This window comes from Parasteatoda tepidariorum, chromosome 3, assembly GCF_982258835.1.
Source record: "Parasteatoda tepidariorum strain Cologne lab strain chromosome 3, Ptep-v5.0, whole genome shotgun sequence".
In the NCBI taxonomy this organism is placed as follows: Eukaryota; Metazoa; Arthropoda; class Arachnida; order Araneae; family Theridiidae; genus Parasteatoda; species Parasteatoda tepidariorum.
The window spans coordinates 60,039,126-60,054,999 of NC_141757.1; the positions used below are offsets into that span (position 1 = coordinate 60,039,126).

Below are 15,874 nucleotides of genomic sequence, written 5' to 3' on the forward strand. Positions count from 1 at the left end.
CTGTAGAAAAATATTTTAAATTGGGTAATTTTCTTAGAAATCACTGACATAAAATAAATTCACTAGAGTACATGAATTCCTTATGGAGGTAAAAGTAGAAAGTACTAAGAGTCTAGTATCATTACTTTTTCATTTTATTGTAAATTTTTAACATTGCATATTTTTATCAGTTAACATTTTACTTTATGTTTTGAAATTCTCATCAATTATAAGTGCATGTTATATTATCTATCCAAAACTAACATATTATGACAGCTTTTGTGAATATTTTTTAAATCAGTTTTTTGAAAGATTCCATAAAATATATATTAAGTACATCCATTAAAAAACACCCTGTATATTATTATAAATATTATTTATTCCTTTAATTATTGACATTATTATTGCATTTTAATACAAATAGTGCGATAAATTGTGTGGTGAAGGCTTGCAGAAACGGCACATATCTTGTGTGATGAAGATTGGTGAGCAGGAGAAAAATATAAATCCAGAATTTTGTCAAGAGGAAAGACCAGCTGTCCAAAAGCAATGCGTCTTAAGACCTTGTGAGGAGACAGAATGGATTGTATCTGAATGGAGTGGGGTAAGTGATTTATAAAAGTTAAATGTTGTGCATCTTTTTAAATTTTGTGCGATTAATTTTATCATTCTAAACATTGTATGCATTATATTGCAGTGTGATGGTGTTTGTGGTTTGAGTATGGAATCTAGAGAAGCCTTTTGTGCCAGTCAAGATGGAAAGATTCACAATGATGAGATGTGCACTGGCAAAAATAAACCTACTTTGAAAAAACTGTGCCCAAATCATGTGCACTGTGAGCATATGTGGCATGCCTCTGAATGGAGTGAGGTAAAATATGATTGATCATAATTATATTCGATTTGAAAGTTGAAAAAAAATAAGGGATCATAAATTTGGCAATCACTCATAAATTAGAAATTTGGACAATAATTGAAAAAAAAGAGGTCAGTGATACTAAGTTTGGTTAATGCATCATCCTTAGCATTTACATGCCAATAGCATAACAAGAACTTAATTGAAGAGTTGGAACTATGTACCTTTTTATAAGGGTATGCACATAAAATATTTTCTCCAAAATTGCATAAAATCCACCTTTCTCCTCTATATCCCAATACTTCGTACATTTCTTATATTCTTTTTTCTGTTAATGAATGTTTGATTTGTTAGAAACAACATTTTTGGTCATTAAGAGAAAAATGATTCCGAGTTGATCCGTAAAAAAATATGTCCATCAGCGTTCATGTTTTGATAAGGTTTTCTTGTCCCATTTTTAATTTTTGTAATATTCTTTTATCAGCTAACTTATTATATGGATAATCATATGGATAATCCCTTAAGGTCCAACAAGATCTGGGGTGGCTTATGGTCACCCAGGTTCAAATCCTGGAGATGACTGGTTAATTTGCCAATAACTTTGGGCTACAGTGAATACAGTGTTGACAAAAAAATACCCCCAGTGACAAATGCATGATGGGTTAGATCCCCTTGCTGTCAGTCGAAACCATGTGACTTTTTCTGTTTCGAATAATGCAAATATGATTTACTTTCTTTAAAAAAGTCCTCCGTAAAGGCTAATTTTTGCCCTATGTTTAACCAGTTTTCTAGTTTATAGCTTCAAAATTACAAGTTGAAGGATTTAAACATTGAGATAGTAGCAAATCTCATTAATATTGGCTGCTCAACCCTGGTTATAAAATAAATTAAAGGTCTCACTCACAAAAATGCTACCCCATGTTAGAACTGAAAAATTGAATTTTCAGCTAGTAGACAAGGGCCAGTTCTGTCTGAAAGCTTATTAGCCCCGTTTTCCTCAAACCTAATGAGTCTGTGACCGATATCAATGGGTCCTTTCCATTTAATAGTCACTTTGCAAACTTTTTTTTCTTTGCTTGGATTAAATTATATTTTTAAAAACATTTACATTAGTAACAATCTATGGCTATAAAAAGGAAATTAAACAATAAAAATAATATAAATATATGAGAAAATAACTTTAAAGCATTTTATTTAAACGTATTTGGGGTGGTGAAATACATTTAATGTATACATTGCATTTTTGAAGTATGTTAATTGTTAAAGAACTCTCCTTCCACATAAATCATTCCATCTCAAATCGATAGATTCTAAAGAATTAAAATTTTGAATGGAGACATTTAAATGAAAATTTGATGTACTTTTATCAACAAACAATTTTTAAAAAAACAAACAAAAACAATGTAAAAAAGTGACTGGTTGTTTATTTAACGTAAGTCGCAACATTTTTCTTTTTATTGACTTGCCATATGGCTGGTGGCAAGTGGTTATTTTCAAGTCTTCCAAAGTATTGCTTTCTTGGTAATAATCAGGGTGGCTGTTGAATTAATTATTTTTTAATAATAATGCACTGTTAAAAAAAAAAACTGGTGAATAATATTTTCATAAAAACTTTTTCGTTTAGAATTGTGGTTTAATTTAAATGTGGAGCTTTTAAAATAATTTGAAATAAATAATTATTAATTAATGCTTTGCTTCTAAATTTTATTAATGGCTTATAGTAATCAATAGAACAGCTGAACATTACCATACTATTAAAGTATACAGTTAAGGAGATTGCTTTCAATAATTATTTTTCACAACTTTTATAAATACATATTCCACTCTTACAAAGTAAAATAATATGTTTTGGTCGATTTATGTTCCCAATTTTATGTGTGTTAATTTGAAATAACGCACATAATTTTAATAATTTGTAAAATTAATAAAAAATTAACTAAAAATAATAGCATTAATTTTACAGTATTTTTCATGCACTTTGCAGTCTTTCCTAAGTATACCTTAAAGTCATTTGCAGTTGTAATAATTTATATTTATAATTTTTTTTTTGCATATTTACTTATTGTATTTGCATTAGAAAGCTTAATTTTTATAGTATGTACATTTTTCATAAGCATAAGAATAATGTGTTTCCCCCCCCTTTCTTTAAGTGTTCAGCAAAATGTGGTAAAGGTATGAAATCCAGGACAGTGTTTTGTGGCTCTTGGAAAGGTGGAGAAATTCATAAAGTTGAAGATCACTTTTGCCATGATTCAAAAAAAATGCAAGCCCATGAAGATTGTTTTGGCAAAAAATGTCATGGTGCTTGGTTTACAGGACCTTGGACTAGGGTATGGTAATATTTAAAGTATTTCCTTTGGTAATTCAAGTATGCAATAAAATTTTTTATAAATAATCTTTGCATATTCAATGTAAATTAGCGTGCATAAATATTGTATATTAATTTTAAGTAGAAAGTGACCATTTTCTTATTTATATAGCTAAATCAGTGTTTTCATCATCAAAAAAAATGGGTGAGAATTTCTCACCCTTTCTCAAAAACAGGGTGAGATTTCAGAAAGTTAAGTGAGATTTCTAAAAACTAAAAAAACACAAATAGACTTGAAAAAAAAATCATTTCTTTTATTATAATACATTTTGAACGTCTTCTATTTTTTAAAGCATTGAATATTCTTGCTGCATCATCATAGAAGATTTTGCCTTTACTAGGTATTTGTCCATCTTACATTAGTGCATAAAAAATTTGAACGTCTTACATGAAAAAACCTTACCTACGGTAAACATGTGGTTGCAGAGAAATGTGTTCTGAAAGGAGTTCTGTTGTTCTTAAAGGTTCTGAACAATACTGGTAAATAAGGAAGCTAGATAACGGAGCAAATGTTGAAAATAATGGAAGATCCAGGAAGAAAAGTGAAACGGATTTTATTTTAAATAGCGTTATTCGAAGCTTCTTCCAAAATGCGAGAAATTCGCGAATTTTGAAATTGATTTATAGAATGCGCGAATTTCTCGCAGTAATAATTTTTTAATGCGAGAAAAGAAAAAAATATGCGAGATTCTCGCGTTCTCGCGCTGTAGTGAAAACACTGTAAAATCTAAATGTGTATCAAACTTTAAAAATCACTGTTATTAGCAGTATAATGTGTATGTATTATCTTTCTTAGTTATTATTATTCAGATTAAAGTGCTTCTTTCAAACAAGTTATGCTAGTTTTTTTTTTCTATTTAACAAACCTAGCTCAGATAAAATTGAAAAGTTCTTAAAAAATAGTAACAATTAGGTTATTCGGCCCAAACTGCTACAAATTTGTGTTGAACTATGCTATTGTTCAAATTTCTTGTAACCATTATATTGTGCCATTTTGAACCAAGTTATTTATTTTAACCAAATGAACCAATTTAAAATATCATAAACTTAATTATGCAATTTTATGGCTGAACTATCATATTTTACTGATTTGCTGCAACATTAGTCCAGTGCTGAGTTGACATGTGTTATTAAAAAATTTTAATTTATCATGAACTTGATCACATAATGCTATATGTTTCAAGTTAGACAGAAACATGGTTATAGTTAAGACGATTTTTAGACAAATTCGCCTAAAATAATCTGCATGATATTCAACTTTATACCATAAGATTGGTTCAGGAAAGCAATATTATGATTTAATGTTGAACCGATTTTTCTGAAAGTGTCGGATAATCTAAGGTAAGTCCAAGTTGTATATAAATTAATGAAAGTCTTTGTTATTTCATTTCATAATAAAATATAAGTTAGTGTGAAATGAATATTGTTTTATTAAATATTTATTTTAACTTATGATATGGTTCATCCAGATAGGTATGATGTCATAAATCCTCATATTTAATTTACTTAAATAAATTGAAAAAAAGAAATTTAATAAAACTTTTTTTTTTTAAATTTCAAACACTGATTCTTAAAGCAAAAATTTTTTTTCTTCCAAGACTTGATTTTTAGGTTTTCGATATGTTTTACTGCATTTAGTTTCTTTTTTAGTGCTCTGTACCATGCGGTGGAGGACAACAAACACGTAAAGTGATGTGTTTGTCTGAAAATAAAGCTGTGCCTCATGATGAATGCAATATTCAACAACAGCCATTTGATTTTCAAGTTTGTAACATGCATCCTTGTGATGAAGGTATTACTTTTAATTATGGTACTATTTTATTCTTGCTAATTAAGTAGCAATATGTTGGATACTAATTTATAAAAGTATTTCTCAAGTTAAAAGAAAAATTGATAGTCTTCTATTGGTATTAGTCATGGGCATCACAGACCCCAAATTTTTGAGGGAGACTAAATTTCATTACAATCACAATAGCTCTTTAAATTACACACATAAGTTAAAAATGTTCTTAAATGTGCTTATTTACTGGCAAAAAAATATATTTTTCACTCTTGTTTTTAACATTAGGGAATTTAAATTGATAAGAATTTGAAACTTTTTTTTATTGGTCTTAAAATATTGAGAGGGTCTTTTAGACATTTCTACGTATTGAGAGGGACATATACTCTTTCTGGCAACACATTTCCTGGTATTAGTATTAATGCCTTGATATGTATAAAATTGTTATTCCCATGAAAATTTTTTAAATACAGAATAGTCTTTGCTGCAACAAAGTGATATAAATCATGCAATGATATAGAGTTAATTTCCAGGCAACTGTGATAAAAAATTGTAGTAAATTAAGGTATTTATAAAATAAACATTGGAATATGTTACTTTCTTGGCAATTAGTAAAAGATTTTGCTAGCTTGGTTTGCTTTAAACAATGACAGCAAATTTCTCTCTAGCATGTGGCTTTTATTTTTACAAATTTCGTTGTTAGAAGATTTGAATAATAATTAGAGAGTGATGTAAAAGTGTAACATTTATTATACAAATTAATTTGTTTTTGCAAAAATTATATTTCCCTGACATTGTTTTTTAGATGAAGTGATGATAGTTGGTGGTTGTCACAAATCTAAGCATGGTTGCTGTGAAGATGGTGTAACTATTGCTGGGCCAAATTATGAAGGTTGTCCTTTTGTTTCTCCTAAGCAAAAATGTAATGAAACAGAATTTGGATGCTGCATGGATGGAATTACTCATGCAACGGGACCATTTGGGTAAAATGTTTTTAATCATGATTAATAGAAAATGCATAGACATATTTAAAATTTTTGAGATAGTTAATCATAATAAAATATTGTGCGATAATATTTGTTATATCGAACATAACTAATATTGGTGTTAATAATCACCATTTGTAATGAGTATTTTCAAATTCTTGCTTCCAAAAAGTACATAATAGATAAAGCAAATGTTATATTTTTTCTCTGACATGTCTATATTGAAACCAATTATTTAGGTCTAATTAAAAACTACAGGTTGATTGTTTGATGAAACTGAAAGGTGATAATCAAAAATGTTTTTCAGTGTCATATGACAATCAAACTTTTTAAACCTTTAAAACATTCTTTTACTATGATTGATCTCAATAATGATTCGTGAGATTGTGATAATGTTTTTTTTTCCTTTCTGAAATATTAGCTATTTTGTGTATATTTTATTGACTTCTCTTTATATAAGGATTCTAAAAATATATATTAGTTATGCACACTATATTGTTGATAACTTTTTATCTTCCTTTTTAGACAAGGATGCCACAAAGCTGTAGGTTGCGCTGAATCCATTTTTGGTTGCTGTCCTGATGGCATAACAGAAGCTCAAACTGATGACAAAAGTGATTGCTATGAAAACTGTGAAAATTCTATTTGGGGTTGTTGTCCAGATGGTCGAACTCCTGCTCTAGGTGAAAACAAAGAAGGATGCCCAAGTACAAAGGAGAATTGCAAATCCTCCTTATTTGGCTGTTGTCCTGACGGATACACAACAGCTACTGGATCTGATTATGAAGGCTGTGAATTAGATGTTTCATCTGGTGAAGATTGTACTTATTCTGAGTTTGGCTGCTGCCCTGATGGATTTACTCGTGCGTTAGGAAAAGATATGCTAGGATGCCTTGAGAAGCATAAAGAATCTGATTCAAGATTATGCATTCATTCCCTTCATGGATGTTGTCCTGATGGTTTAACAGCAGCTGAAGGCCCTGATATGTTAGGTTGCTTTGAAGGTAGTGGAGATTTTGGATATGATTGCCAAAATACCTTGTATGGATGCTGTCCTGATAATATTACTCCTGCTAAGGGACGTAATTTTGTAGGCTGTAAGAAATTGTTAACTAATGATACAAGTTTGAGAAGTAAGGAAACTGAAGACACTTTTAAGTCCTCATGCACCACATCAACTTATGGTTGCTGCTCAGATGGCATCACGTTTGCTTCTGGTCCGAATGGACATGGCTGCTGTCATTCAACAACATTTGGATGCTGCCCCGATAACATTACTGTTTCTACTGGGCCTCATCATGCTGGTTGCAGTTGTAACACTTATCCTTTTGGTTGCTGCCCTGATGGTGTTACGATTGCTAGAGGTCCAAGGTATGTTGATTCTCACAATTTTTTAAGTAATAATTTTTACTTAATTTATGTAATAATCTTTCATTTTTTTATATAAGTAGCTTTCTAAACAATATAAAATACCTAAATCAAAGAACAATTATAAAATTTTTTTTATCAATGAAGTTTAGATTTTTGTCAAAATAATTGAACTTGAAATAAATAATCAATTCAAGTTTGTATTTCAGGGGGGAAGGTTGTTTGTGTCAACATTCAACTTATGGCTGTTGTCAAGATGGATTTACATACGCTAAAGGCCCAGCAATGGAAGGTTGTGAGTGTAAAGATATGCTGTATGGCTGTTGTGAAGACAATTTAACACCGGCCATGGGACCTAATGGCAAAGGCTGTGATTGTCATAAACTTCGATTTGGTTGTTGCCCTGATGGTTTTACAGCTGCAAGAGGTCATGGTTATGCTGGTTGTCCATGCAAAATGACTCCTTATGGATGTTGCCCAGATGGTAAAACTGTTTCTAAAGGGCCAAATGTAGAGGATTGTCCTTGTGAAGCTATGACTCATGGTTGCTGTCCTGATCACAAAACAGCAGCTAAAGGACCATATAATGAAGGATGTCCATGCTATTCTCTTCTTCATGGTTGTTGTCCTGATAATCAAACTGCTGCTAATGGTCCTAATTACCATGGATGCCACTGTATGACTATGCCTTATGGTTGCTGCCCAGATAAACAAATGTCAGCAAGTGGTCCCAATTTCCAAGGATGTCCTTGTACTTCCATGCCTTATGGATGTTGTCCTGATGGAAAAACTGTAGCTAAAGGCTTAGGATATGAAGGTTGCCCATGCATTTCATTCCCATATGGGTGTTGTCCAGATGGTGTAACTCCAGCAAGAGATCAGAATTTTGGTGGATGTAAAGGAAATAAGAAAGTTCATAAAAATTTAGTAACAGGTATTTTTCTCCCATTTGAAACCATATAATTATATTTTGAACTTCATGATATTGTTTTTTACATGAGAAAAACTGAACAGAACTTTTAAAATATCCGAAGAAAAATTTAAAGTAATAAGTGAATAAATACAGAAATACAATACTCTTTAAATATTTAGTAATTTAAATAACTGAAATTTACAAATAAATAACTTTATTATTTGAAGTAGATAATGTTCCCCAGTGGCAGCTTGAAGCCCCCACATCTTGTCTGGGAAGTATAGTCGGCCTGTGTTCAATGCCGATCAGATTGTCACAATCATGAAGTTGGTCGAAAAATGGGGATCCTTAATGTCCATCCCGGCTAACGATGGGCTGTTGCAGAAATGCTTTACTTTATGCTTTTATTATCTAATTATTGTTTAATTTGGCTGAAGTAATATTATAGTAATTTTATAAACATTAGCTACTTTATTCAAATGAAGAAAAAAATATTGTTAAATGTCTCAGATTAAGTATAAATATACTATATAATGGTAACTTATCTGTTGCATAAATATATTATGATAAATACAATATTAATCATTATGAAAAAGTTTTCAGAAATAAAACTTTGCAGCAAAACTATACTGTTATTTAGAATAGTATTCAAGGCAGTTGAACAAAATGTTGCTTACATTTTCACTAAATTTAGAAGTCTTCAAATAAAGAAGCACCTAGAAATTGTGATCAATTAGAATAATGAAATATAAGTTATTCAAAAAATTAAAGCAACACTAAAATGATATAAAATTGTACCATCTGTCATGTATTCTTCTTATATGTATTGTGTAATGAAAAATAGCTTACAAATCTTTTTTATAAATCATCTTATTTCAAAAGAGCACAATGCCATCAAAGAAGTTTTGAATAATTTTTGATTCATGTTTTCAGTTGATGTCTGTAGTTTACCTAAAGAGAGAGGAGGATGCCATAATTTCAGTGTCAAGTGGTATTTTGATGTGTCATATGGTGGCTGCAGCCGTTTCTGGTATGGCGGTTGTGATGGAAATGGCAATCAGTTTAACTCACAAGAAGAATGTGAAGAAGTATGTGTTAGTCCTGAAGGGGATGGTGAGTTGCAAAAATTTTTTAGTGAGTTATACGAGGGTTAAACTGCAAGGTTAATGGGAAAATTTGCCATTTGGAAGTAACTTAAATTCAAATACAATATTTTGTTTGGGGATCATGATTCTGATTATATAGTCTTTATTATACAAATAAAATACATGAGTAAAAGAGTTTTTATTCAGTAGTTAGAATACACCTTTTCATAAATGTGCATTTTAATTCTCATTCAAATGTTTGTGCTCTGATAACTGAAAAGTAGTTATAGCATTTCAATACCACAATTCAATATTACAATCTTTATTATTCAAATGAAATATATGAATTAAGAAAATATTATCTATTTAATAGCCACTGTATGTGTGGTTTCTTAAAAGTACATTTTAATTTGTTTATGCTCTGTATGCCAAAAATGTCATTTAAAAAAATAAATAAAATACTACTGTTATAAACGTATGTTGTTAAATTTTTTCCACGATTAAATAAATATAAGTGTTATGTAAATTCTTAATTATTTGAATGCTGGCTTTTGTGAACCATATTAAACTAAATTCAACGTCTTGAGGTGAGAGAGAGTGTTGATTTGTTCAAATTCCTAAACAAATGACCAATCGTAGTTACTGTTATAATTATTAAAACTGGAACTTTATATGGTTGTTCTCTAAGGGCACAAATTATTTTAATTCAACTTTTTTAGAGTAAATATATATTGTTGCTGGGGTAAGATCTTAGTACGTAGTTGAACATTTTAATTTTATTTTTGGCAAATGATTATTTGCAAATTATCATCTTTAACTTTAAAAATGATTGTATCTCTTCACTAAAAGGAACAAAAAGGACAAAAACAAAATTAATTTTTAGTATACAGTTAATGTTTTTTTGTTATTTATTTTCAAAATTGTACTTTTTGAATGAGATGAATTCTTGAAATACAAAAATCCAAGCTTAAAAGAGGATTTTGTATAAAATGCAAGACTTTTGAAAATTCTTTTATTTTATCCAATCTGTTGCCATGTTGACTGCTTTTGTCACTTTCTTATTTTAATTTCTTAGTGTGTTATTTTCATTAATAACATTTATTCTCGCTTATTTTTATTTACTAATTAAATTTTTTTCATATGATTAATTATGGATTTTTATTTTTTTAAGCAAGACAAAATATAATATCAAAGCAGTTAGGTATTTTTTTTTAATATTATGACTAAATGTCTTAGTCATAATATAAAAAAAATTAGTAAATTCTTACTTGTATTATTTTATAATAAATAAGCTTTACAACTTGTATCGATTTGGTACTGTTATATTGAATAGTTAAGAATGTAATGAAAAATTATTTTGTTAAAGTATAATTGTTTGAAAGAAATAATTACATTTTAAGTTCTTTTGCTCACATTGAGTCTTAAAATCACATAACATTTTCTTAGAATCTCTGCGTGAAATTTGTATTTACATAACTTTGTATGATACAATGATTGCTCTAAAATATTTGTTATCAATAAACAAGAATAATGTATTAGCAGCTGCTGATATAAACTTTTAAGAAGCATCAATTAAATATCAATGAATTTTATTGAGTTATTTAAAAAATGTCTTAATTTTTTGGTCAATTAATGTCATTAATTTATTGATATATTAAACGATTAATTGATGAACAATCAAACATTATTCATTTCTTTAATTCCAGAGGCCTGTTTGCTACCAAAGGTTGTCGGACCCTGTAAAGGATCTTATCTATCTTGGTTTTATGACCAAGATTTGGATGCTTGTAAGAGTTTTAATTACAGTGGCTGTCTTGGTAATAATAATCGATACAAGAGTAAAGAAAATTGTGAGAGTACATGTGTTAAGCAACCTGTGCTTGGTAAGTATATGTTTTCCAAAATAACTTTTAAACACTTCAATGTTTTGCCAACCACACTGATTTTCTTGTATGCATATAAATTCTACTAATAATGATTCTATATTTCTAATTCCTTTTTGCCTTGATTGTCGAGATATATTAAAATTCTCAAAGACTCAAATCCTTTAGTTGGTTTCAAATATGAGACAAACTTATTTTACAGCATTTCTTGAATCAGACTGCAGTTTAACATATCTATGCAATAAATCGATTGCTAAATTAATGAAATTCCAGTGATATATTTAAAGACATTTTATTTAAGGTACTAGTGCCAGGTACTAGTCCTAAGTAGTGCAAAAGCATGATTTTGGGCAAAATTTTTGAAATTGAGTTTATTATAGATATAAAATCCCTGTAATCGTAGCTTTCTAAAAATACTTTTGTTTGTACTCCAATTATTTACTCAGCTATAGCAGTTTTTGTGTAAGGTGATAACAGTGGATAGACTAATAATTTTAAGTCTTTGAATGTGTGTATCTCAAAATCAGATTTTTTCACATTTTACACCACTTTAAACACGATATGTCATGTTGTTTTTAAAATAATTGTCTACAATTTCTCATAAGTGCCTATGATTATAGCACACATGTTTTGAACTACAGACTAAAAGAAAAATTCTGAATGTAATTTTTTTTTCATGTTTTTTTGCGAAAAGAGCAAATATTTTTAAAAATTTGCTTTTTTAACTATACATTGATCCCTAACTCAGTATTATATGCACTTGTTTTTAAGATAATAGTTCAAAACATATTCTTCTAAATAAAATCCCCAAAATATTTTTTGTTTTAATTATAGGATTTTTTTTCACTGTGTTTAGCGTATATGCAAAAAATGTCTTATTTTTACCCAAAAAATGGCCATTTATAAAAAAAAATGATATGTTTTTTGCTAGTTTTATAAGTTTTTACACATGATGAAACAAATAAACTAGTTTTAAAAAAATTATATTAATATTTATAAAAAAAAGTTGAGGAAACTAGTTAAATACCTTAAATGTCCATAAATAAAAATATATATTTTCATAAATGGAATGAGGAAGACAAAATTTGAATTGTATCCAGGTTTGGATAAGAAGGAGCTACTGGGGCTACTGCACTCTCAGGCACTTATAGTTTTTAAAGCCCTGCAAGGGGTCCTGAAATCTAAAAAAGTAAAACTAATTTTTGTAACTCTTTGAAAATCAAAAGAATGCATTGTTTATTTTGATTCAAAATTCACAAAATTTAATAAGTAATGAAGTTTGGTTATGTTTGATTAATTCATCCCTCAATAACAACATACTGTAATTATGTACATGATAGCTGTCCCTTTGTTGAATTTATCCATTATTATATGTTACTTCCAGTCACTAGAGTAAACCACCTATGAAAAAATTATAATTTTAACAGATTGTAAAAGTCTTAACTACTTTTGTAGAAGATAGATACCATTATTTTAAGCTTTTTTAGTTTTCTCATTTACATATCCCAACAAAAGGTCTTTGTCTTAGATTGTATCTGAAAAATAGTGTTTTTTTTTTTCTCCCTTGTAATTTATTTGCACCCAAGTTTCCATTTCAATTCAACTGAGTATTTTTATGCCTATTTTCAATTGTTTTTTTCTTCTTTAAATTTGATAATTTTATCTCCTTTTTCATTTTATTTTTCTTAACTTATGAGTTAGCTACAAATAACTTTTTCTAACTAACTTATTTTTTGCTCCAAATGCTTATGGCTAAAAATAAAATAAATTTTGCATATATATGTATTGTTGTTTTATATATACAGAGTGATTCTAAAAAGATGAGCAAAATTTTAGGAAGTGATAGTACACACCCAAGCAAAAATTTTTTATCAAAGAATGCATGGTCAAAAACGAAACGCAAAGGTGCTGGCGCATTTGGGAAGTTGTTTGATGCAAACGTGAAAGCTCCATTCCTGTTGCGAGTTACTGCACTGCGTTACTTGTCGCCAAGCTTTCGGCCGCTGCAGGGAAAGTTCGTGATATTCCTGGTGTGTTTCTTCGCCGTTGTAATGCGTGCATAGCCGCTGCCAGTCACTGTTTTGAACACTTATTGTAATCACATGCCATTCAATTTGCTTTCAGAACTTAACTTCATCGTTCTTTGTGTGCTTTTGCTTCATATAAGAACATAAACTTTGACGCCCTCTAGTGGTTTTGCATTTCGTTTTCGACCATGCATTCTTTGATAAAAATTGTTTGCTTGGGTGTGTACTATCACTTCCTAAAATTTTGCCCATCCTTTTAGAATCACCCTGTATAAAAAAAGAAAATTAACGAAAATTAATATGTTTAGATGCATGTGATCAACCTAAGGATATAGGACCATGCAAAAAGGTAGCCCAGAGATGGTTTTTCCATAAAGAAGAGAATTTGTGCAAACCTTTCATTTTTGGTGGTTGCCAGGGCAACAGCAACAATTTTGAAAGTGAAAAAGAATGTATTCATAGATGTCTGATCTCCAAACCAAAAGGTTTGTTCTTTTTAACAGTGTGAATTATTTACTTTTCTTCAAAGCAAAACAAACTTAAAGGGTTTTTAAATGTATGTCTCTTATTTTTTTAAGGTGATGTTTTTAAGGATGATGTAACTGTAGTATAGATGAATGTAACAGTAATAATGAAATGAGAGTTTTGCTTGTTGCTTTTCATTCACATAATTTATGAATGTACATCATGGAAACAAAAAATTTTATGTATCATGTAGCGTTAAATGTGGAATCAATGTATATAAATTTGGTTGGATTTAAAACATTCTAGTAAGGAATTTGTTCACCAAATTTTAAAAAATTGTTTAAGATAAATGTTTACATAAAATTTATAATTCTCACCAATAAGATAAGTTCATATTTTAAAGAATTAATTTTCATTTTAACTTTTAATAACAAAAATATGCCACATTTTCAAGAAATTCATTATAAATGTTTTATCAATAATTTAAGAAATAGTTCATTAAAAGTAAATAAGTTTAGATTTTGTTATGGTTTTTTTATCCACTTCATTTTTAAGCTATTTTAATATTTTTTTAATCAATGAACTAAGCAGACGAAATCTAATCTTGTAGTATTAGAAATTTATAACAATATTTGTGTGTGGAATGTTCATATTAATATAGTTTCTTTAGTACATTACAGAAATTTTTTATTAACTAATTTTAAAAAGTGTTTTTAGTATGTTTGTGAAAAATTAGTTTGAACCAAATTTATGCATAAGAATTCTACAAATAATATTCCAGCAAGAAAAGAAATAAAAACACTATCATATTCTGAAGAATCATTTTAAAGTCAATCAAAGCAAAAGTGAGAAAATCAGTTTTTGTGTCTTATAGTACTAGAATATTTACTCTTTTTTTAGGGACTGCTTTTTAGCTTTAGTTTCAAATAAATTTTTAATAATATATGCAATAAATATCCTTGATAATTTAATAAAATATAATATGTTATGAATATCCAGATAAATCCTTGTGATTGAACTTGGTTTGTAGAAGAGAATGTTCACAGTTTTTTTTGTTCGTTATCCATTAGCATCAATCATCTGTTTTGCACATAAAAGTCACTATGCATTTAATAAAATAACTATCAATAATTTTTGTAAAAATGTTTTTAATTAATTTTTCTTATTTATAGAATTTACTACTATTTACAATGCTACAGTTGGTTCCCAAGTAACAATGGTATGTAAAGCGGCACCCACTACGCCAAATGATGAGGCAGTATTGTTGCTGTGGTACAAAGGAGACAGTGCTTATCCCATACATGGCGTGGATCGAAGAGAAAATAGTGATGGAAAGGTTACAGTAGCAAGCCGGGGAACTGATCCAAGATACAGCGTTCAAGATAAAAATCACATGACTGCCTTGACTATTCACAAAATCCGCAGAGAGGATGAAGGACAATATAGATGTCGTATTGATTTTAAATTTGGTCCCACCAGCAATAAGTTTATGAAATTAACCGTTACAGGTGATTGAAACTTTTATTTCATATATATGTTTTATTTAACTGTACAAGGTGTTTGATAATTATTACCCTTAATATATGTATTTTAAGGATTTTTTTCAAAAATGCACCAAAACAAATGTTTTCTCATTATTAGTATCAAATTACTAACTTGCTTTGACAACAACAAAAGAATATCAAATTCTGCTAAATCACAAGTGAGGAAGGTGGGATTGAAATCATCAAACCCAATTTGGTTGCCTGATGAAGCTTGAAAGGAAATTGTTAGAAGCATCTCCAACTCCTGGTCCATCTAATCAAACAAGTTTTGATTTAGCCCCACCTTCTTCAGTGGTGATTCGTCAGGTTTTGATTGTATTTTTTTTCTAGCTTAAATATACCATTTGCAGGTCCTGAATTAATTTTTTTTAACTTCATTTTTTACCTGAGTTTTATTAAGTGGACATGGATGGCCATTATGGAATACTGTGTATATATTTGTCTACCAATTACTAAATTATGATGTATAACTACATTGTTTTTATAATTTTTTAAAATAAAATGTCTTATAATCAGTTTTTTCAAGAACAATTTCGCATCTATTTTGTCTGATATAAATAAGTTAAAATAATATTAGTTAAAATAGAGATAAATTTCTAAAATTTAATATGAATGACTTT

The 15,874-nt window shown here is 29.0% G+C and overlaps 1 protein-coding gene across 3 annotated transcripts in view; it reads left to right on the forward strand.

The window, feature by feature from the left end:
* LOC122270011 (papilin) overlaps positions 1–15,874 on the forward strand; it is a 169,026-nt gene that overhangs the window by 139,069 nt on the left and 14,083 nt on the right. For all 3 annotated transcript variants that reach the window (XM_087159396.1, XM_043045710.3, XM_043045711.3), the window contains exons 13-23: positions 404–583; positions 677–850; positions 2,986–3,165; positions 4,854–4,995; positions 5,789–5,966; positions 6,495–7,340; positions 7,547–8,271; positions 9,184–9,363; positions 11,042–11,218; positions 13,554–13,730; positions 14,883–15,218. In XM_087159396.1, the coding sequence (XP_087015522.1) occupies positions 404–583; positions 677–850; positions 2,986–3,165; positions 4,854–4,995; positions 5,789–5,966; positions 6,495–7,340; positions 7,547–8,271; positions 9,184–9,363; positions 11,042–11,218; positions 13,554–13,730; positions 14,883–15,218 (3,295 nt within the window). The remainder of the gene's footprint in view (positions 1–403; positions 584–676; positions 851–2,985; positions 3,166–4,853; positions 4,996–5,788; positions 5,967–6,494; positions 7,341–7,546; positions 8,272–9,183; positions 9,364–11,041; positions 11,219–13,553; positions 13,731–14,882; positions 15,219–15,874) is intronic.